The 22536-nt window shown below is 56.5% G+C and overlaps 3 protein-coding genes across 3 annotated transcripts in view; all 3 read left to right on the top strand.

Moving 5' to 3' along the window:
• The first annotated feature begins 1296 nt into the window (after nt 1-1296).
• LOC109375463 (uncharacterized) lies at nt 1297-8639 on the top strand. The gene is made up of 2 exons (XM_019630850.1): nt 1297-5124; nt 8417-8639. Exons 1-2 carry the CDS (start codon nt 1400-1402, stop codon nt 8637-8639), a joined length of 3948 nt encoding a protein of 1315 aa, XP_019486395.1. The 5' UTR covers nt 1297-1399.
• CAMKV (CaM kinase like vesicle associated) lies at nt 8196-20320 on the top strand. Its single transcript, XM_019633924.1, has 11 exons — nt 8196-8679; nt 15901-16009; nt 16119-16250; nt 16435-16509; nt 16700-16838; nt 16955-17075; nt 17235-17310; nt 17409-17545; nt 17708-17786; nt 18025-18112; nt 18384-20320. The coding sequence occupies exons 2-11, from the start codon at nt 15915-15917 to the stop codon at nt 18963-18965; spliced, it is 1524 nt and encodes a 507-aa protein (XP_019489469.1). The 5' UTR covers nt 8196-8679; nt 15901-15914; the 3' UTR covers nt 18966-20320.
• Nucleotides 20321-20429: 109 nt separating this feature from the next.
• TRAIP (TRAF interacting protein) overlaps nt 20430-22536 on the top strand; it is a 29066-nt gene continuing 26959 nt past the window's right edge. Inside the window, exon 1 of the mRNA XM_019630863.1 lies at nt 20430-21945. Within this exon, the coding sequence (XP_019486408.1) occupies nt 21848-21945 (98 nt within the window). The 5' untranslated portion in view covers nt 20430-21847. The remainder of the gene's footprint in view (nt 21946-22536) is intronic.

Below are 22536 nucleotides of genomic sequence, written 5' to 3' on the forward strand. Positions count from 1 at the left end.
GTCACATCGCTTCACACCCCACGGTCAACTGTAAACACTATTTTTAACCTCTGTGAAAACACATGGCTTCAGAAGACAAGCCTATGGCTGCATTCTCCATAAACCTGTTTCCTGGGCAGAAAGACTGAGGCCTGAAAGGACACAGCCCTGGAGGACAGAGGGAGGAGGCCCAGAGCTCATAGCTGCGAGGAGGAAGGAAGATCTGATCGGCCCCGGTCAGAACCTCCAGGCCCAGGCCTTTGGCAGTGGGTAGTTCCCCCAGTTGCTGCCTAGGCCTGTCCTCTGTGGTTGCTGGCATGTCTGGGCCTGGGCTGGTTGTCTAGGCAGGTCCCACTCCTCCCTGCCCCTCTGTTTGCCCATCTATGAAATGGAGGGTGGAACTGCCCACCTGGTCTAATAGCTTATTTCCTAGGTGCCCACCCTATGTCCAGTCCTTCGTCTGACTTGTCCTGACTTTATACGCAACTGTGCCCACTGTGTGTCCAGTCCTGCGCCCACCATAACCCCTCTGTGTACCAGCCCTGTGCCCACTGTGTGGACAACTCTATAACCACTATGTCCCTACTGTGCCCCATCTTGTAATTGCCACTTGGCTGGCCCTGTGTTCACTGTAGCCTAGTCCTATGCCCAGTGCTCTGCCCCCATTCTGGCCAAGGTGAAGTTGACACAATGTGACAAGAGCTAGAACATTCTGACTTGAGAATTCTGAGCCCAGGCCCCACCCCCACCCCTGTAGTCACTATCCCTACCTCTGTGGGATACTGAAACTCTTAGGTTTCAAGGACATGTGGTTCTGGGGAGGGGGCTCTGTGAGGCACAGGCAGAGGGGAACCATCTGGAGCAGAAAGATTGCCAAGGAGCTGCTGTCCCTAGAGTGGGAGACAAGGAACATGGGGGAGGGGAGTGTGGGCCTGAGCCTGAGCCTGAGCCCCGCATCCTTTTCTGCCTCCCAGGCCTGCAAAGGGCCTCATGTCACATATTTGGAACTGCATCCCTGGGTCAGGGCTGAGTCTCAAGTCGCCACAAGGGCAATGAGAAAGAGCCAAGTCTGGCATCTAAGGTAGACAGGGAATCCAGGGGCTTCCTCAGCGTCTCCCTTTCCTACCTTCCTCCCTTGGCCTTACACTGCCCCCCTACCCTCACTCTAGGCTGGCCTGGGCAGAGTAGTTGCCTGGCTGGTAAAGCGAGAGGAGGCTGGCCTAGAATTGGCAGGCTTTACCAGGCTCCCTGGGCCTTTCTGTCTCCCAAGGTTCCCTGGGCAGGTCCCCATTTCTCAGGGGGGTGGGGCCTCTGGTTTCCCCATACCCTGTCACCACCCCCAGGCCACTAGCAGCTGTGATGTGTGGGGTTGCCGTGGCAGCAAAGTGGGGGCAGGGCACCTAGGGCATGGAGCAGGACTATGGAAGTCACCAAGAAGGTGGGGGGCCCTGATCCATTGGGCTCCCAGGGCCACTGCTTAGCCAGAAGCCAGAAGCTAGGGGGTGGCCTCAGGGGGTCCCAGGGACTGTGGATAAACTCAGAGTCTGGATACTTCAGGCGGGGGTTGTCATTATCTACCGAGGCCATCACTGATGGGGCCTGTGACCAAGCTTCCCAGGCCCACACCCCTGAGCCAATTCACCAGCTACTCCAGGACCCTGTCAAGGTTAGCCCCCAGTGTGGCTATGAGCTGACCTCCCAGGATGCCCTGAGACTCTCCTCCACTAGCCTGATTCCAAGCCCCATCGTGGGAGCCCAAGTGCATCTCGTCATGGAGAATGGGACCATGGCCTTACCCTTGTGCACGTGTGATGACAGCACCAGTGACGTGGCCCAGCCTGGATCCCGCTGCTCCCAGTTTCAGGTTCAGGTTTTGAGAGAGGGCAAGACTCCAGCTAAAGTCCTGGTAGGCTGGGGCAAAGGCCCCTGCAGCCCCAACCAGACAGCCCCCTTGGGTATTAAGAAGAGCCGGTGGCTACCCTGTTTCCTTTCAGTGGAGGACGGCTCAGCTGCGGCCCAAAGTCCTCTTCTGGCTCCAGCCGCCCAAGATCAGGGCCAGGGCAAGTGCCTGTGTCCGGCTCAGGCTCCTCCAACTCCAACTAAGGCAAATACTCCAGCTCTGGATACAACCCCAATTCCAGCAGCAGTTGAACCTTACAGCTGCAACCCTGACCACATGACTGATAGCATTGCTATCACTAAGGGCTTGCCCCAAGACAACCTGCTCAGAAAGTGTGGCAACCAATGGTCAGTCCCCTCGGAGTCTTCCAAAGTGGTCACATCCTGCCAAGACAAAGTGAATTTCCATTCTCAGGAGGAGCCTCCCACCCCACCACCCACTCCAAAAGAGTCCCAAGACCATGCCCAGGAGCTCGAGGTTTCCAGAAGGCAGGTGTTACCCAAGCAACCCGAGAACTCAGCAGAGAAGCCCCTGGTTTATACCTCTAGACCAGGCAGCCCAACACCAGTCTCAGGAACCTCAGGCACTGCCAAGTCCCCGAGGAATAGCCAGGACATCTACAAGTCTCAGCCAGGCCAGCAGCCCCTTAATGTTTGCAACACCTACTCCAGTGTGCCATTCTCTGCCTACCAAGTAACTGGCCACAAGCAGCCCCCTGCCCAGTCTCCCAGGGAAGCCATGCAGATTGCCTCCTCCAGTGCCCCTACTTGCCAGCTCCAGGACTCTGTGGAAGACCATGTGCTGGTGTTTGATATGGCCACAGGTAACACCAGCATGGGGCTGCTGTGCCGTGACCCCATGGGCTCACGGGCAGTGCTGGTGGGCCTCATGCCCAGCCGCCCACCCATCTATGCTTCTGAAAATATACTGTCCACCCGGCCATTGGCCACGCCCATCCTCTCCCCTGACAACACTCGCTCCAGCTTCTGGTCAACATTGCCCGTGCTGTCCAGCCCTGTGCCCTCCAGCCTCTCATCTGGCAGCTACCAAGAGGTGGCCCTGGTTCCCAAGGAGGCCAGGCTCCACCTGGAGTCACGGGACTCCCCTGGTACTGAGACACCCATCAGGGTGGGGATGGTCACTGGGCCTGTTCCATTGGGGATGCCCCCCGAATTTGGTGAGGGGACACAGAGCCATGTCCATGATCCTGGCTGGTCCAAATCTGATGCTGAAAAAAATGAATCTGGTCGCACCACCTGGACACAGGATGCCTCTGGGATACAGGACACTTCGGTGATCCCGGCCAAGAAATTGCAGTGGGTGAACTCAGAGCAGACTCCAGAGCCTGCTCCTTCAACCAAACCCCAGGAGACACCCAGATCCTTGCTCCTGAAGGATAAAGGCAGCGACAAGCAGAAAGAGGTCATTACTGCTCACCCTGAAAATACTTGGGCTGAAGGTACTTCGCAGGCCCTCCTTGGTGGTTGGCCCCCACAAGCTGAGCAGCATGTCCTCTCTGGACAGCTGCCTCCAACTGGTCAGCCTCCCTCTTCTGAGCAGTATCCCTTCTCCAGGCAGATCCGCCTTTCTGGACAGACACCCATAGCTGATCGGCCCCCCTCCACCAAGGAGCCCCTTCTCACTGGGCAGCCTCCTCTTGCCAGGCAGCTTTCTCTCACCGGGCGGTCTCCCTTTTCTCAAGAACTGCCCATCTCCAAAGAACCCATCCTTTCAAGAGACCCCCCTACCACCAGGGAGCCTGGCCAAGCCTCCATCCTGTGCCAGGAAAGTGAGTCTTTGGGTCTGCCCACCCATGTGGGGGTGCTTCGGGTGCCCCCGACCCCTGAGAAAACCTGTGTCTATGTGAACAGAGAAAAAGTGGGTACCAGTGCCTCTCCAAGCTCCAGCACACATCGGCTCTCATCCTGGCAGCCTGACAGCTCTCACAGGACCCAGGAACCGCAGCTGTCCCTGGTTACATTCACTAGACCTGGCACTGGCTGCCAGGTCTTGCCCATGGCCATGGTGGGCACTGAGGTGCAGGGTCCTCAGTCTAAGCTGACAGCTGAAGACATTACAGACTCATCAATGGTCGCACACCTTGGCCTGCTCCGCGGGGCCTGCTATGAGCTGGTGTCCACCACAGATGGCCTGCCAATACAGTCCCCAGTGCTCTGCCGCCACTCACTGGGCCCCTACCAAGACATGGCAGCCGTGGTGATTGACACAGGCACAGGATTCACAAAATGTGGACTGGCTGGAGAGGACCATGTCTTCAGTGTGGTGCCCTCATGCATCCAGCTGCTGCAGCAGCCAGTCCAGGGCCAGCCCAGGTATGCCGTGCCTGAGAACCAAGAGGGCTCCTACTCGGTGCTGAATCGAGGTGTGGTCTCTGACTGGGATGCACTGGAGGTGCTGTGGCAGCACCTGTTCTACTGCAGGCTAGGCGTGCAGCCCGAACAGCTTGCAGTACTTGTGGCCGACTCGCCCATCTCCCCGTGTACCAACCGAGAAAAGGTGGCTGAAATACTCTTTGAGCGTTTCCATGTGCCAGCCATGCAGACAGTGCACCAGGCCCTGCTGGCGCTCTATGCTTATGGGCGCACCACTGGGCTGGTGCTGGGCAGTGGCCATGGCACCTCTTATGTGTCACCCATCCTTACTGGGGATCTGGCCCCATGTGACACCTATAGGCTGGATGTGGCTGGTGCTGACCTCTCTGAATACCTGGCTCAGCTGCTGCTGGCAGGAGGACACTCACTGACCAAGGTAGGGCTGGTCAACCAGATTAAAGAGGCCTGCTGCTACGTGGCTATGGATATGACAGCTGAGATGGCCCGCACCCAAGCCCAGGCCCGGGTGGACTTCGTGCTTCCAGATAAGCAGGTCATCACACTGGGCTCTGAGCGCTTCTGCTGCCCTGAGGCCCTCTTCCAGCCCAGTCTGCTAGGCCTCAACCAGCCAGGCCTCCCACAACTAGCCCTCCTAAGCATCAGCCAGCTGGAGGCCAAGCAGCAGGAGCAGCTGCTGGCCAACGTGGTGCTGGACGGTGGCAGCACCCTGGTAAGTGGCTTTCCTGAGCGCCTGAGACACGAGCTGGGCCCCCGTGCCACTGTGCTGGGCTCTCCCCATCGTGTTGTTGCCGCTTGGATTGGAGGCTCCATCATGGCGTCCCAGGACTCCTTCCAGAGCCTGTGGCTCAGCCGCCATGAGTATGAGGAGGAGGGCCCATGGGCCATCCACAGGTACCACCTATGAGCACATAAAAGTTCTGGTTCTGCTTACTTTGAAAGCTGTGGCGTGTTTTAGGCCCAAGGTGGTATGGAAAGGGCAGGGGTCCCGGCACAGGGTCAGGGATGGGGGCCTGGCACTCCTAAAGCACACCCTACCTCTGCACACTGGAACTCCATGGGTCCTGGCAGTCTTTTCTAGAGAGCCCCAGAGCCCCTTGGCATTGGCTCTGGTCTCGCCTGACCTTTACTGCACCCCAAGGGCAAACACAGAGAGTGGCTGCTGTGGGTTTTGCCCCGTTGCCCTGGCGACAAGCGCAATTACCCTTGATTGCCAGCTGGTTGCCATGGCAATTTTAAACATAATGTAATAACCCACACAGCCTGGAGTGAGTCATGGGGGGGATAGCCCCCTCCCCTAGCTCCAGCAGAAAAGACTACTTGCCCTCCCCCATCTTGGGCCCTCTACAGGGAGGTTGAGGCCAGCAACATAGACAACAGCTCAACAGTTTCAAAGATGGCTGGGGGCCTGGAACATTTTTTGTCCCCAAGGGACAGTCCCTGTTAGAATCTGGGCTTCTTAGGGGAGCTGGCCTGGTAATGCAGGTACCTCCTAAAGACTGAACCTTGGCTGGAGCTCTGTGGTATGTTGACAGGGGCTCCTGTCCACCAGTCAGAATATGAGGGTATAGGAGTGCTGGCTTTTGGTGCCCTGGAGCAGGAAGTTGGGGTAGGGGGGCAGATAAGTCCTGACTCCTGTGGGTGGGGTACAACCTGAGCTGGGGGATGAGGCTCTGGCCTGCTTTGTAGGCTCTGTGGATATAGAGGCTCACACCTGATCCTGCCTCTCTGACTGTCTAGCTCTGGTGGGAGCCAGAACAGTCAACTTTGGGCTCCCTTCTCTTCAGCCTTCCAACCCAGGCAGCCCTTGCCCATAGGGTGGCTAGGGTATAGGCCTCCTTAGGAGATCCTCATAAAAGCTGCCAGGCAATGCCAAAGCCAGCTGCCCCTGCTCTTATCTCAAACTGCCCTGTGTTATGGCCTCCCACCATCCCTCTGGCCAGGGGGGTGGCTAGAAGCCACAGCCCCTGACCTTGTCTGGTTCTGAAAGTGGGGGTAGGAATGAAGTTCTGTCGGCCCAGTCCATAGTCTGGAAGAGCACTCAGCTGGTGTTGCTACATTCTGCCCAGAGAGGGCAGCTGGAGACTGAGGCCAAAACAACGAAACCCTGCCTTGCCTGTGCTTCTCTGGTTGGAGGCTGAGGGACAAGTCATGGCCCAGTCCCAACCCTGGGTTCCTGCTTTTAGGTTACCCTCTCCACAAAGGGAAAGACCTGGCTACACCTCTCTGCCCTCCCTGCCGCCCCCTGAAACACACACACACACCTGAGAGTGAGGGGCTACACTAGGTGGACAGACTAAAAACAGCCGATGACATAGGGTCATTACAGCCCCTGCCCACTCCTGGGCATGGTCCAGCCTTTTCCCATGTCCTGCCCTTACAATCCTGATTCAGTCCCCACAATCCTGAGGCCTGTGTCAGGCAGGAAGGGGACCATTTTCTCTAGAGACCAGTGACTCCAGGGACTAGCTACAGCATCCATGCGCACGTGCGAGCAAGCATGCCTGGGTGCACACAGAATGCAGACACACGTGCCCCTGGGCACCACTGCACACACTGTGCTGATGCCGTCTCCTTCAGCATAAGAGCGCGCGCACACACAGACACACTTACACGTGTGCACATATACCCTGCCACGTGCTGTCACCCACAGACACATGGAATGTGCACAGGACCAAGAAGAGGTGGAGCACTGCCAGCAGGAGGCAGGGCTCTAGCAAGCCACCTCTTCCCCTGCCTCTAAGCCCCCTTTTCAAGCCCCTCCTCAGCCCAGCTGCTCCATGCCTGGATATCCATGAACTTTTGGAAAGACAGAAAACATGTGTGACGTGTGGGGTCAGCAAGCCACGGCTCAGCTGCACCATCCAACTCAGAGAGCCATTGTTTCAAGGACAGCGGGCAGACAGTAGGCAGGACTGAGTGTTAGGCCATTCCTTCATTCTGCAGACAGGAACTGAGCATACTGAGATGAGACAGTCTCTGCATCGCAGGTGCACAGCCTGCCAGGAGATTCCTACCCAGTAGTGGGATTGATGCTGTGACCGAGACCACCCAGAGGTGACACCAGCCTGGCTTGTAACAGGTGACCCAAAGCCAGGGAAGGAAGTGAAGGGCTCCTCAACAATCCCTCTGTAGGAAGATATTGAGGGGCCTTGTTTGAACAGTCATTTTCCAGGATAGCCCTTCCAGCCCCTGCCCCAGCCCCAGCCCCAGCTGGGAGTGACATGGGCAGTCACTCCTGTCAGCAGCCATGGGGAGCCATGCAGGGGAGACTTACTCAGCATGGTAAAGGGTTTGGAGATGGCGTCACCCAGGGTGAAGTCAGAAGATTCACTGGGAAGGTTGGGTTGGGTGGATCCCCCAGCTCTAGGCACCGAGAAGCCTGAGTCTGGCCTTCAGACCTTGGCCTTAGGGCTTGTGAGGGCAGCAGGGTAAACATTGGGTTCATGTGCCTCCCTAACAAAGCACAGAGAAATGGCCAAGGACTTCCTGTTGAGCTTCTGCCTGGCAGTTCTCAGCCTCCTCCAGTCAGGGGCCAGTTCTCCTGTATCCCCATATCCCAGCCCTGGCCACATATAGTGACTCCGCTCATGAAGTGTTTGAGGGTGATATAATGGGAAGAAGGCAGATTCCACACCATGCCATAGGTGACTTTTATAGCTTGGAAAATTCAGTGCTACATTGTGGGGGCAGGCTGGGCCAGCCACCCTGGCTGGTGTTGGGGATGGGAAAGGTTTTGGCCTTGCAGGAGTGGAGGTTGGGGTGGAAAGGCGATTCTGCCACCATGGTCTGGAGCCCTCACTGACCACTTGCACTCCCCCTCCCCCATGTGTTTACTGCTCCTAGCTAGAGGATGCTAGTCTATAGGGCAGCTTGCCCTAGCGGCTGCCCACTTGGTCCTTCTAAGCGGGTTCCACCCTTTGGGTCAGGTTTTGGGAGCTGGGAAGAGCGCCGGTCCCCTGGGCACTACTACCTGCCAAGAGATTCCTGTGCAGCTTTAGGACTCAGGCTTTCGTCACATTTCCCAATCCCCAGCTCCTACAATGGGCATAGGAAGAAGCCCCTCCAACAAGCCCTGTTGCACAATCAGTCCAAGGGCCTAAGGGAGCCTTTGAGAACCTGGCCTGGGCCGGGCAGCCCAATGCTCACCGACCCCGCTGCCACCCCTGGTCCGCCTGCATTCGAGTGAGATCCTGGCCTCGAGCTCGGCCAGGGTCGGGGCGGAGCCGGCTGAGGGAGGCCCCGCCCCCCAGCCCGCCCCCGGCCCGGGGTGCAAATCCGGTGCGGGCGAGCGGCGGGAGATGCTGGAGGTTCGCGAGCCTGAGCGGCTGCAGCTGGCGCCGCGTCTGGCCCGCGTGCCCGGAGCTGATTCTGCCCGCTGCCCCTGGAGCCCTCGGAGCCCCCACTGAGCCCGCGATCGCTTCTTCCTGTGATCGACCGGCGCTGCAGGTGAGGGCGGGCCGGGCGGGGGGCATCCCCGGGACGCACGTTGTGAGGTCTTGGGGGATTAGGTCTCTGGTCGCCTAGTGTACAGGGGCCCCGCGAAGGCTTGGGGCCCCTGCGGGGGCAGATCATACAGGCTGTGCAGATCTGGGGGCCCGCGTGCGGGGTTGGGCTAAAGTTCCCTGTCACCTCTGACAGCTCGGGGGTCCCAGGGGAAGCCTCTGGGGCTCAAGTACAGGCAAATCTCCTCTTCCCCTCTCCCCCCGCCCTCACCTTGTCCACCCCGCTCCCGTCTCGCTGGGCCCCTGATTGTGAAAACATTAACCCTCGGACATTCGTGGTGCCCCATTGTTGGGGGTAGGGGCCGAGGGCTGAGTGGTCCCTCCTGACTCCCAGAGCCGCCTCCAGCCCCTCCCAACTGCCCCCGCCCCCCTCCCTCTCTCAAAGCAGTCACTAATTTCCATGACAACGGAGAGTTCTTTATGGGCGACAACCTGGAGGGGGCTGGGCGGGGCTGCTGGAGTGGGGGAGGGGCTTCAAGTCCCTGGGGACCAGCAGCCCCCTAGCTAAGATCTAGTTTTCAAGCCTTAACGTGGGGCCCAGCCGGGGTCCAGGACACCGACCCAGTGCTGCTGGGTGGTGGGGGTAGGGGACGCACATGTTTCTGCTGGGTGGTGCGGGGCTTGGTGCTCTCACACGTGTGCCTTCCGCATGTGTGTTGCTGTGCCAGCGGGGGCGAGTCAGCAGCACTGGGAAGGGGGTCAGGGTGGCACCGCGGTGGGAAGCAGGAGCAGGGCCGTGGCTGGGGAAGGTGGACGATAAGCGAGTGAGCTTCTGCCTTCCCCAGCCTGTCATGTCTGGCAGGGACCCTAGGCTCCCCCAGCCCCCCATAGCTCTGCCAAACTGCTTTTGTCTGCACCCCTTCAGAGAGCCTGCTCCAGGAGAGCCTGCTCCACCGGGTTCTCCTAGGGAGCAAGGCCCTCTGTCCCTCACCAAAAGCTCAGTCTACAGCACTCCAGCTCCTGTCCTGCCACCCTCCTCCAAGGCCCTGGCTTTGAAACCCCCAAGGACCATCTGCGGAGACCTGGTGCCCTCCCCCCTTCAGTTGATTTCTGTCAGCTTTAGCCATCTGCTGGGCCTCAGTTTCCTCATCTGGGATACTGGTGTCTCCACTTCCCCCAGTGTCAGGCAGAGGGCCCTCTCCTTTACAGCATTTAGTGTGGACCCCCAGGAGCCATAGGCTGCCTTTCCCATGTCTACTGCCCACCCTGCTCTTTAGCCCGTATCCGGGCCACCACTCACGAGTAGGCAATCAGTCCTTGCCCTGGGAGAAGGCCACAGAGCCATCATCTCCATCCAGGGAAACTGAGGCAAGGGGAGGTGGGGCTGTGCAGTTGTTATGTTTCTAGTTTGCTTGGGGTGCTGTTTCTGGCTCTCCTGACAGGATCCAACATTGGGAGGGGGACAGCAGCGACAGAGAATTAGGCTGAGCTGCAAGAGGGGCCCTGGGGACCTAAGGCCTAGAGAGGATAGCAGAAAGGGGGCGGGGGTGTGGGGGGTGTGTGTGCCTGGGGAGTCCAGCACGACTGAGCCAGCTGAGAGGAAGGCTGTGAAGGGAGGCAGCCAGGCCTCCAAGCTTCGTTTCCATCCCCCACCCTTGTGCCTTCCACACGTGGGACCTGCCTTACCTAAGCTACCGTGATGATAGGGAGAGGGACTGAGGAACTAACTGTTCTGACTTAGGAGACTGCAACATCTGGCCTCTTCCTTAGAGCTAAGGGTGCCTCCCATATCAAGTTCTGTGCATGTCTGGGGGTACAGGAGGGTTCAGTCTCAAAGCCTAGGTACCAGGGCAGCTCCTGGCCCAGGTGTTCAGAGCACATGGCCATCGAGGCCTTAGGGCTCTGTTGGGCACCCATAGGCGCCTTCAGAACCTGATGCCCACCTTCCCTTCCTCTATCCTTGTGGCTGCATTCTTTTTACTCTGTCACAGCTTTGCTCCCCTTCCATCACAGGCTCTGCCTTTGTCTCTCTGTGTCCCTGTCCCTCTCTCTTTTTAAAAAAAAATCTCTCAGCCCCCCTACCTCACCTTCCTTGATAGGGGTCAGGGTCACAAAACCCATGGGGAAGGAATCAAATCAAAGCCTCAGGGAATCCTTGGAGAAAGGGTTTGACCAGCACCTCTCCCTTCCCCCTCCTCTTGTTTTAAAACTTCCATCACCATAGAAACCCTTTGCTCCAGAGCCTTCCCCTGCATTTCCCCTCCTCCACTCACAGGGAATCAAGGCCCCCAGTGGGTTTTCCTTCAGGGGTTCAAAGATTGGGACCCCAGGTGCCTGGGAGAGGTCAGTTGGCTCTCAATCTGCCTGCATATTTGAGGGTTGAACTTTTTGGAGGCAGCCCTGGATGGTATACCCACCCCTGAGCCTGGAGGGGCCCCCCTTTCTACACGCCCTCATTAGATGGGGGAGAGTCAGCAGCAGGAATATGGACCATGATTTAGCTAGAACATGAGGCCCAGCCAGGGCAGCCCACTGCCCAGTTTCCTGAAGCAGCTGGAGAGTAGGCTAGAAGCGTGGCTCTGCCTCCTGACACCAGACCCCGAGAGTGAGGTCTCCATTTCCCCTGCCAGAAAGGCCTCAGCAGTGGGCCAGGCAGGGCTTGGGCCTAGGCATGTCCACTGCAGCAGGAAACCCAGCCCAAGTCCCTGAGAGAGGAAAGCAGGGAATAGGAGGGTGTGCTTGCAGGCTGGTGTTCACAGCTGTCACTAAATCGGGAGGTGTTGCCCACAGTTGTTGGGAGGCAGCTGGAGGCCTCCTGGGCCCCTCCTGGCCTCCTTAGATTTGCTGCAAGCTCTGGAGCCCCACATGGCAGAGAAGCAGGGCGGCAGGAAACTCCTGTTTAGGCTGAGAAAGGTGGGGCCTGAACCAGGCTGACTATAGTGAAGGGGACAGGACTCCCAGGTGGGACTTCTGGGCCTCTGGAGCTGACCTCTGTCCCATTCAGGCTTCCCCTGGGCCAGACTTGCCTTAGGCTGCAGTAGGATCCCCAGGGACCCTTTATTACCAGGGCACCAATAGGCAGAGGTTCCCTCAGGGTTGCCTGAGGCTCTTTTGCCTGAGCCCAGCCATCAGACTGGAGAGTGCTTGGCCCTCAGGCTCCCTGAGAGCCAGCTGGAGGGGCAGTGGCAGTGCCCTGCTCTGTACTTTCCTCAGATTCCCTTTGGACAGCCTCCTGTGCACACCATTGAATTTCTCTGCAGAGAATGGGAGAAGTCACATCTCTAGGGAAATGGCCATCATGGGGCTCCTGCGCCCTCCCTTGTTCCGTGTGGACCTGAGGGACAGCCCAGGTCCTCTGTTGCTGGAAGGAGAGCTCTCCACTATTGGGTGTTGCGTCTGGGCTCTCCAGGCCATGGGGGTGAGAAATGCAAATCCCTTTTTGCCTGGCCTTCCAGTTCTTGAAGTGGTCCCTTCGCTGCTTCTCTCTGCTTCTGGACCAGGGTCCCACCCTGTTGCAGGCAGGTGCCAGGGCCTTGGTGCACACAACGGCAGCCTCCCAGACAGCGGCAGTGGGTGGCAGATGGTACAGTGGAGGGGGTGGAGGGGACCAAGGTGCTAATCTGCAAGGCCCCCCTTTCTTCTCGCTTTGCCCTGGGGCCAGATTAGGGGTGGAAGCAAGTGAGCGCAGTTAGACTGGTGAGAAGAAGCAAGTGGCTGGGATCAGGGCAGCCTTGGCAGGGGGGAGGCAGAGCCGTCCCAGCCCTGGCCATGAGGCTTTAAGACTTGGCTTCAGGCTGATGTGACTGTGAGCAGAGGCCCTGCATTTCGGTGGTGGAGACAGGCTTCAAGAGCAGCCCTGGGTCCCTGTGGGCACAAATGCATGTGGATGGCCAAAAGGTGGGCCAAGATCAGGGACAGGCATATAGAAAACCTCCCACGCCGTGCGTCAGCGCGGGGAGCTAGTTGGGTGGGGTGGGGGGAGGTGGAGGTTGTGGAAGGGATTTCAGAGAAGGGCCATTTTGAGTCTGGAGTATCAGGATTGTTTTAGACAATCTGTTGTACAAACAACCTTACAATGTCAGAAATCACAATGAAAGGACAAGACTGAGCCCTGGTGCCGGCACCTAGCTCAGGTGAAGGCTCTTCCACAGGGAGGCCAAGATGGGCAGTGCCCACACTTCCTGCCATTGAGTGGACACTGTTGAGCTGGCAAGTCACCTGTTGTTGGATGTTTAGGTAGTTGCTGATTTTTTTCATGTTATAAATAACTCCGCGGTGACAAATAGGGTACTGATGGGAGGCTTTGGGGGAAGGGCATTCCTGCCAGAGGAAATGGTGTAAGCAAAGCCACAGAGCTGGGACACAGGTCCCTCCCAGCCCCCCTGGGGGACCTGTAGGCTGAGGTACCACCCTCCTGCCCAGTACACAGCCTTGGATTCCAGCCTGGGAAGGCAATTGCTGCACAGAGTGGGGACTGGCATGGGCCCCTCCCCCGATTGTTAGGGCATAAAGATGGGTGGCCGGCAGTGGTGGGTGGCTGTGCCTCTGCTGTCAGCTGTGAGAGTGGGATTACAGCCACATGCTCCTCCCCAGCAGACACAGGAGCAGGGTTGTGCCCATGGTGGCAAAGACACACAGTCGGCGATGATCTTCAAAGCTTCTCTTGTTCGCCTCTACAGTGCCTCACAAGATGGCTTAAGCCCTGGCTGGAATCACGCTGATGAAATGCGTTTGCGTTCCCTGAGCCCAAACAACCCAGATGAGGGAATGATGGAATCTGTTCTCTGATGCTAAGGGCAAATTTGAGGGAGAACTTCCAGGACTGTGACCCCTGGGAAGTGGATGGCCTTTGCCTGGGAGGAAGCAAGCCACAGCCAGGGCTGCCATGGGGCATGTGTGGGTCCTGGCCTTTGACCCCAGCTGGCAGAGTCCCCCTGACCCAAGCTTCTTCCTTTGGTGGTGGCTTCCTCCCTTCTCAACTACCTTGTGGCTGTGAGTGACTCCAGGTAGGGGAGTATCTAGTGTTCTAGGCCCCAGCTCAGGCCCTGTGAGCAGCAAGTGCTAATCCGTGTGGAGGGACGACGATATGCACAGTCAGCAGAGTCAGAGCAGCTTGAATGCCACCTCCGTGCAGAGCTTTCTGTAGCCCCAGGGTCACACCGACCAGGCATTATGGTGGCAGACTCTGGGTCAAGTCTGCTAACGTCCCGACATTGTCACAACTCCCCTCCCGAAGTTTGCCTCTGAGAAAGGGCTATGAGTGCCTTTTCTTTGGGTGCTGGAGCCGGTCCCCACCCCGGCACCACAGGTGAAGATTGGGCTGGCAGGGTTACAGGCCTATAGGATACCATGCCCCAGGTGCCAGAGTGCCTGGAGCCTTCTGTAGCTAATTGCTTAAGGTCACTCTTGTGCCTGGAACACCCACCCCTGACCAGAGGCCTCTCCCCTGGACCTGACTGTCCAGGTCTCCTGTGGGCCCTGGCAGTGAGGCACTAGGCAGTCATGTCTTGCTTTTCCTGACCACTACCCCTGCATGCCTCCTGGCAAATCCTTTCCCTCTAAGGCCCGGCCCTAATGCTGCTTCTTCCTTAAAGCCTTTCCTCGCTTCTCTACCCAGATGGAGGTTCTCCCTCTGAAGAATCCCCCAAGCACTGTGCCTGAGTGCAGTACTTATTAAATCAATAAAAGTAATCATAGTAAAAATCCTAACAGAAAGTTAATAAACAAAAGATATAAGTCTGGGGGTGACCGGTTAGCTCGATTGGTTAGAGCGTGGTGCTGATAACACTAAGGCTGCTGGTTCGATCCCCGCATGGGCCACTGTGAGCTGCGTCCTCCTTAAGAGTCAACTATGCCGTTGTAACATGAAAGCAATGTGTAACCAATGACTATGGCTGTTCCCCAATAAAAAAATAAAAAATAAAAAAGATATAAATCTGCCCCTCTGATACCCAATTCTTTGCCTCAAAGAGAACTCTTACTTTCTTGTCCTTCCAGAACAGGATTTTAGTGTACAATGGTGTATAAACTTTTAAGAATTTACTAAATAGCACCCTTTACCCACCTCCTTGTCCCTTGCTTTTTCACTTACCAATGTATCTCTGAGATCTATTTTTTTTTAATAGCTACCAACTATTTTTCAGTATGGGTGGCCATAATTTTTATTAACATTTTTAATTGTGAAATTAACAAAAATCTAGGAATGTGCCAAAATTTGTATGTACGTTTTTACAAACCACTATAAAGCTATGAAACTGTCACTTGGGTTCAGAAATAGGCCCAACAGAATCCCCCAGTGTCCTGACTCAATCATAACCCCTTTCTTTCTCTTAGAAGGACTCATGCTGTTTATTTCCTAGCTTTTCTTTATAGTGTTACCAGGATGTTTATATCCTTAAATAGCATAGGTTAGCTGTGCCTGTTTTGAACTCTATATCAATTCCATATACGCAATCATATGTATATGTTCATCTGTATCTTTTTCACGCAACACTGTTTGTGAGATTCACCTTGTGGTTGGGTATAGCTGTAGCTACTTCATTTCCATTGTTGTGTAATATTCCACTATGTGACTATACCATAATACATACACAATATCACAATGTTGATGGATATTTGGGCCGTTTTAAGTTTTTAGCAATTATGAATATTGCAAATATGAGCATTCTTGTATGAGTATCCCGATGCATAAACTTATGCATTTCTATAGGGCATATGTTTAACAGTGTGATTGCTAGTTCACAGGATATGTTCGACTTCTGGAGTTTTAGCAACCTGTTTTCCAAAGGGGAGACTTGTCCTCCACTAGCATTGCTTATGTTCTCCACATCTTTGCCAACACGTGGCATCTTCAGACTTTCAGAGATGATTATCAGATGGGTGGGTAGTTATACCCCCTTCATCTGTGAAATGGCTGAAATGTAAAGAAATCATTTGATCAATCTTCTTTTCAGTGTATATAATGTAAAGTGATTCCCTGATATGTCGGTTTAATACATTTTTCATAAGTGGGGCTGTTGTAGTTCAGGCAGCCAAGCTGAGTGGCTGGAGGTGTGGCCATAAAAGCAGGGGTAGGATGTGAGCCTGACCACTCTTTGGCCCTTCCTGCCCCAGACTCTGCCCCTGGCTTGGCCTGAGCCAGCCTAGTGTCTCCCAGAGGCAACCTCTATGTTGTGGGGAGAAGTGGAGAGCAGTAGAGCTGAGCCAGATTCCATCCTGCCTGCAGCTCAGAGCCTGGCAATGCCGTTTGGGTGTGTGACTCTAGGCGACAAGAAGAACTATAACCAGCCATCGGAGGTGACTGACAGATATGATTTGGGACAGGTCATCAAGACGTGAGTGCTGGTCTGGTGGGCAAGGGTGGGTGGGCAAGGGCTGGGGAAAGGGAAGTGGAGTGCAGCCCATGCTGAGGCCAAGGCTGAGTGGGGTGCCTGCTGGCTGCAGTGAGGAGTTCTGTGAGATCTTCCGGGCCAAAGATAAGACCACGGGCAAGCTGCACACCTGCAAAAAGTTCCAGAAGCGGGACGGCCGCAAGGTGCGGAAGGCGGCCAAGAACGAGATTGGCATCCTCAAGATGTAAGTATGAGCCCTGGGGATGGGGTGGATGGAGTAGGGAGTAGCAGGCCCAGGCTTTGAGGGCAGGGGACTCAAGCCGTACCAGTCTGTGGCCAATTAGTCTGCTGTGGCCCACAGTGGCAACCAGAGCCTCTCTTAGGGGCTCACCCAGCCCAAACTTATTGGCTCTTCTCTCTGCTGCCAGGGTAAAACATCCCAACATCTTGCAACTGGTGGACGTGTTTGTGACCCGCAAGGAGTACTTCATCTTCCTGGAGCTGTGAGTGTGGGCCTGGGGTCCCAGGATTCCTCTGCCTTCTGAAGCCAGGGAAAGTCCCCTTTCTGGACCCTTGGGGTCCCAGGTCCCTGCGCCTTACCCAGCCAGCTACCTGGTGTAGACAGCCTGCCCAAGAGCTCCTGCCCCACCCCCGATCCTGCCCACGCCGGGCTCAGGGGCTGGTGTCCCTCAGGGCCACGGGGAGGGAGGTGTTTGACTGGATCCTGGACCAGGGCTACTACTCGGAACGGGACACGAGCAATGTGGTGCGGCAGGTCCTGGAGGCTGTGGCCTACCTGCACTCACTCAAGATTGTGCATAGGAACCTCAAGGTGAGACCAGAGCACCAACTGGCAGCCAGCCTGGGGGTGGGGTGGGCAGCACTTTAAGGTCCCCTCCTCATGGAGTCTTTTTCTGCTCATTCACATGCCACTCCGGGCTGGAGCAGCTGGAGAACCTGGTTTATTATAACCGGCTGAAGAACTCAAAGATTGTCATCAGCGACTTCCACCTGGCTAAGCTAGAGAATGGCCTCATCAAGGAGCCCTGTGGGACCCCCGAGTACCTGGGCAAGCAGGAGTGGGGGGAGGGGGCAGGGGCAGGGAGGGAGACAGCCTTCAAGGAGTGGCTCTGGGTAGGGGGGAAGGAACTCCCCAGGAAGTGGGTGTGAATGGTACCAGGCCTGGCCAGGCCTGATATTGACCAGCCAATTGGTACTATGTTTGCAGCCCCAGAGGTGGTAGGCCGGCAGCGGTATGGACGCCCTGTGGACTGCTGGGCCATTGGAGTCATCATGTACATCCTGTGAGTGGATGGGCGAGTGAAGAAGCTTGCAGCCAGGTGGGGTGGGGGCCCGTACCTGTGGCCTTCCTGGATGACCTTGCCCTTTGGCCCCCATGCAGGCTTTCAGGGAACCCGCCTTTCTATGAGGAGGTGGAGGAAGATGACTACGAGAACCATGACAAGAATCTCTTCCGCAAGATCCTGGCTGGCGACTATGAGTTTGACTCTCCATACTGGGATGACATTTCACAGGCGGGTGAGGAGGTGCCCAGAATGTGGGTAGAGAGTGAAGGGTTGGTGTGGGGGACCTGTTCTTAGCTTCCTCTACTGGACTCTGCTCCTACCCCCCAGCCCATCCATCACCTCTAGACAGTGAGATGGGGTGCCATGCCTAGCCTCTCCCTGGCTTTGTCCCCAGCCAAAGACCTGGTCACAAGGCTGATGGAGGTGGAGCAAGACCAGCGGATCACTGCAGAAGAGGCCATCTCCCATGAGTGGTGAGCACAGCCTGGGGAGGATAGGAGGAGAGGCCAGGGTTCCCTTGGCCTCTTGTCCTCCTCACACCTAGCAGCCCCCATCCTGAGGCCTTGAGTGGGGGTTGGGAGGCAGCCAGAACTCAGGCCAGCCCAGAGGGGTCTGCCTGATAATCCCTGGATCTTACAAGGAAAGGGCTGGACAGTTTCTCCATGAAGGCCCATACCCCTTCAGATCCAGACACATTTGCACCCTTTCTAGGATTTCTGGCAATGCTGCTTCTGATAAGAACATCAAGGATGGTGTCTGTGCCCAAATTGAAAAGAACTTTGCCAGGGCTAAATGGAAGGTAAGGCTTGGATGGCTCTTTCCTGGACTGATCTCAAGTACTCCTGGCACCCACAGTTTCTTGCCTGCATCACACACAGGCTTTTCTCCACCCACTCTATGGCTTAAGCTACTATCTGACGTGTGTGTCCTGGAGCAGCTGGGTCCTTAGCCCTGGGGAGGTCAGAGGAAGCCAGGGGCACCATCGGATGGTCTGGGTTTGGCTTTTGCCAAGGTATGGATCTAGCTTCTGTAAGTTTTACTCTGAGCCTCTCTCACTATCTTCCTTTCAGAAAGCTGTCCGAGTGACCACCCTTATGAAACGGCTTCGGGCACCAGAGCAGTCCAGCACAGCTGCAGCCCAATCTGCCCCAGCCACAGACACTGCCACTCCTGGGGCTGCAGGTGGGGCCACAGCTGCAAGTGGAGCTGCCCCATCCCTTGGGGGCAGTGCCACCTCAGCCACAACAGGTGATGCTGCTCTTGCTGCAAAGGGCGATAATGTAGCCCCCGCAGACCGTAGCGCAACCCCAGCCACAGATGGCAGTACCACCCCAGCCACCGATGGGAGCGTCACCCCAGCCACCGATGGGAGCATCACCCCAGCCACCGATGGGAGTGTCACTCCAGCCACTGACAGGAGCGCGACTCCAGCCACTGATGGGAGAGCCACGCCAGCCACCGAAGAGAGCACTGTGCCCACCACCCAAAGCAGTGCCACACTGGCCACCAAGGCAGCTGCCACCCCTGAGCCGGCTGTGGCCCAGGCGGACAGCATAGCCCCAGGGGGCACAACAGGCCAGGCTCCACCCTCTAGTAAAGGGGAAGAGGCTGCTGGCTCTGCCCAGGAGTCTCGAAGGGAGGAGACCAGCTGAGTGGGCAGGCTGGTGGGGGGGTGTGAGGGGACGGGCAGGAGGGTGGGAGAGTGGATGAGGGGCTTTTCACTGTACATAGAGTCACTGGCATGATGCCCTCGCTCCCCACCCCCAGCCCCTACCTCCCAGCGTGGGGCATGTCTGGGGGCCACGGGAGAGCAGTTTCATCTCCTGTGTGTATGTGCGTGCGTGGTGGGCAGGCCAGAGAGGCAGAACCGGCCCCAGCCCCTGCATGGATTCCTCGTGGCTTTTCTGTCTTTCGCTAGCTTCACCAGTTTTTGTTCCTTGTGGGATGCTGCTCTAGGGATACTCAGGAGGTCCCAGTCCCCCTTCCCCTTCCCCTTTTGCCTCACAATTCCCCCAGGCAGGCCCTGTAGGTCCCGTTCTGTCCCGAGCCCTAAACTTGGGTGGCCTTGCCCTGAGAGCTGGTCCTCCAGCGAGGCCCTGTCAGCGGTCTTAGGCTCCTACACATGAAGGTATGTGCCTGTGGTATGTGGACTGTTCTAGTAGACACAGGCTGGTATAGAGAATGCAAAAATCTAGGGCAGTATGCTTTAAGACAGACTGGTTGCATGGCTGGGGGTACTGCTTGGCAGCTGTGGGAGTCCTCAGAAGTGAGAAAGAATGAGGAGGGTAGAAGCTTCCATCTTTGTCTCTAAGAAGCCCCTCCCAAGACACTTGTGCTATTTCCTGTCCTCCTGGGTCCTGCAGTGGTCTGCCTGAGCTCTGAGTCCATGAGCCTCTATGGGGAAAGAGGAACAATTAGGAGCAATTGGCAATGAGAACTGGGAGGGCGGAGTGTGGCCCAGCACCCGGTGCACCAGCCTAGCCCAGTCCTTTCCCTGGGCCGAACAGGGAGAGCTGATACCCCTTGCTCTTCCCAGATTGCCCCCCTCAGAATCAGTCCTCAGTCCTCTGTATCCCAGGGGGACTGTCGCATGGCAGTCCCATAGTCTGATTTGGGGGTTTGCCCACCACAGGGGCAGATTTTCTCTCTCTTGCTTCGACAACAAAATAGAGAGGAACCCCTTTTATATCTTTGACCCACTTCCCCTTCTACTGGGGCTTAGAGAGAGGCCCAGATGCCCCTGAGCCATGCTGAGTTGCTTGTGCTGGGATGAGGGAATGGAATAAGGTTCCCCGGTTTCTTGATGTAGGCTTCTGGAAGGTGCCCTTTGTCAGACCCCACCACATCCTGGGCAGGCAGCCACACTGGTCCCAGCCCTAGCTTGGCACTTTGGTGGCTGTCCTACCCTTCTCCCTGCATGCCTGTGGGTCTGCTCTGGTGTACAAAGGTCAGTGGGCTAAATGTGTGCCTGCTGAACCTGGCAAATAAATGTCACCCTGCCAAAGCCTCTGGCCACCCTCTCGCCTTTTCTTCCTCTGTCTTACTGGGGAGGGGCCCCTGGAAGGCAGTGGAGAGGGGAGAGGCTTGGGAGCAGGTTCACAGTGAGTGGCCTGTGCTCAGTGCCACGTGGCTTGGGCTAAGGATGCAGATCATCCTCACCACAGTGTGTTCCTTGGTGGTAGTGGCAGGGTCCTTTGGACTCTAGTAATCTGTGTGGGTTGTGGGTCCTGTGCTGAACCTGTGCCAACGAATAACTGGGCTGATGTCCTGAAGAGTCCTATTCAACAAGGAGCACTGGTCTTAACTTAGGTATAGAACTAGAACCCACCAAAGAGCAGCCACCATAGGGAGAGACTTTGCCTATGGCCAAAGTGGGCTTCCCTGGGTCAGGAGAAGGGCAGGGTGGGCATTGCACAAATGTTCTATGCTGCCTTTTGTGATGATTCCTCCTTTCTGGGAACGACATCTGTGCTTTCCACATAGGCGCAGAGGATTCACTCAGGGCTCCTTCAGGTAGAACATATCAGCTTTATATTATGGGGCTCTGCATAAGGTTTCTTCTGGGGAGAGGGGTGTAACACTGCTAAAAATAGTTAACTTAAAACTCCTAAGAAGACTTCTTCCAGTCCGCGGGTCCAGGTAAACTCACCAGGGATGCTGCGCTTTCTCAAGGAAGACCCCAAGTTAATTTCTCTTACGTGGGAATAAGAGAAAGGGTTGGTTAGTCACCTGTCTATGCAACATCTGGGCCTCCAAAATTCCAACCCCACTACAGTCCAGAGGCATAATTGATCCTCCTGGGAGCTGAGAGCTAAAGTCAGGGTACTGGCCCTGCCGCCTCCAAACTTAAGGATCGTCAAGTCATGCCTTTCTTAGATAAAGCCAAGGTGAGCTTTGGGTGTCCCGTGCCCATTTTTCTAGGGTCACTCAAGAGTCAAAGGCTGAGAGGGTGGAGCATTTTTTTGGTCTGTGGGAACTGTGGGCTTCCATTGTATGGTCCAGCACTGCCCAGGGAGCAGGGGAGCCGCTCTCCAGCCGTTATCATGGTCCCATTTCCCTACTGCTGCCTTCTTGATTCTCCCGAAGTGCAGAGAAGGCTGCCCGGAGAGGACAGGGCTGAGGAGCCCTAGCCTGGCGCTCCTCTCACCAGCTCTGGCTTGGGACCATAGCGACCTGTCTTGCTCTAGAAAGTGGCCCAGCGGGCGGCGTAGCTGCTTTGGTCCCAATCCAACGATGCGCTCTTGCGGTACAGGCTGTCTTCCTCGGAGCCGCAGAGCACTACCGCTGACAGGTTCAGGCCCGTGATCCGCTCCAGGATTCTCTTTAACCGCAGAGCCACTTGGCCCCGCCCCTGGAAGTTCGTCCAACCCAGACCCAACCTTCAGGCTCCGCCCCCGAGTCTCGTGTTACCACTTCCGGTTCGGCCCCGGAAGTCGCGCCGTGGAGCCAAATTTGAAGTGAGCCGAGGCGGTACGGAGCGGTTAAGACTTGTCGCGTTTTTCTTGGCTACCTGGGCCCCTTGAATCCAGTCATCATGCCTATCCGTGCGCTGTGCACCATCTGCTCCGACTTCTTCGACCACTCGCGCGATGTGGCCGCCATCCACTGCGGCCACACCTTCCACCTGCAGTGGTGAGTGACCGCTGTTTCCGGGTTGGGTGCTCGCCCCGCTACGGCTACAGGACTGTGGGGTGTCGGTCCTCTTGTCGGCCCGTCCCCGGAGCCCAGCAGGGTGATGAGGACGGCACTAGATGGAGCCCCAAGGGAGGTTCCCGATCTAGGCAGAGGCGGGTCAGGGCAGACTTTCCGGAGGAGGTGACAGCTGAGTTGGTTCAGTGAAGATATAGGGCTTCATTGATTGGCTTGCAAAGAGATGAGACCTAAAAACTATTAGCCCGGGCGGAGAGGAGCTTTCACCAAATTGATGAGCCCTTTTATTTCTTCGAGGTAGAAACCTGGTAGGCCTCTGGCTACCTGATTTGTTGTGGGTTGCTTGATGGTTTGGAATGATTCTATTCAGCGTCATCTCTTTGGTCAGACACCCCAGCATACTCATTGATGCCAGCAAACCCAAGTTAATTTCGAAGGGAAAGGAGGTGCTCCCCCGTCCTGCTGACCTTATAGGACCCTTCTACTGAGTACAGCTGGTGAGAAAAGGTTCCTCTAGCAGCTGTGGATAGACTGATTTAGAGCTCCTTTACTCTTTTTTGTTGTGGTGGTGAA

This window comes from Hipposideros armiger, unplaced genomic scaffold (genome assembly GCF_001890085.2).
Source record: "Hipposideros armiger isolate ML-2016 unplaced genomic scaffold, ASM189008v1 scaffold_18, whole genome shotgun sequence".
NCBI lineage: Eukaryota > Metazoa > Chordata > Mammalia > Chiroptera > Hipposideridae > Hipposideros > Hipposideros armiger.

What these genes read in the sequence shown, in the direction of transcription:
- LOC109375463 (XM_019630850.1), top strand. Translation starts at nt 1,400, where the DNA reads ATGGAAGTCACCAAGAAGGTGGGGGGCCCTGATCCATTGGGCTCCCAG. An exon ending in GGCCCATGGGCCATCCACAG is followed by an intron (nt 5,125 to 8,416) that starts GTACCACCTATG and finishes CCTGCATTCGAG; the next exon opens with TGAGATCCTGGCCTCGAGCT.
- CAMKV (XM_019633924.1), top strand. Translation starts at nt 15,915, where the DNA reads ATGCCGTTTGGGTGTGTGACTCTAGGCGACAAGAAGAACTATAACCAG. An exon ending in TTGTGCATAGGAACCTCAAG is followed by an intron (nt 16,839 to 16,954) that starts GTGAGACCAGAG and finishes GGGCTGGAGCAG; the next exon opens with CTGGAGAACCTGGTTTATTA. An exon ending in TTGCCAGGGCTAAATGGAAG is followed by an intron (nt 18,113 to 18,383) that starts GTAAGGCTTGGA and finishes TCTTCCTTTCAG; the next exon opens with AAAGCTGTCCGAGTGACCAC.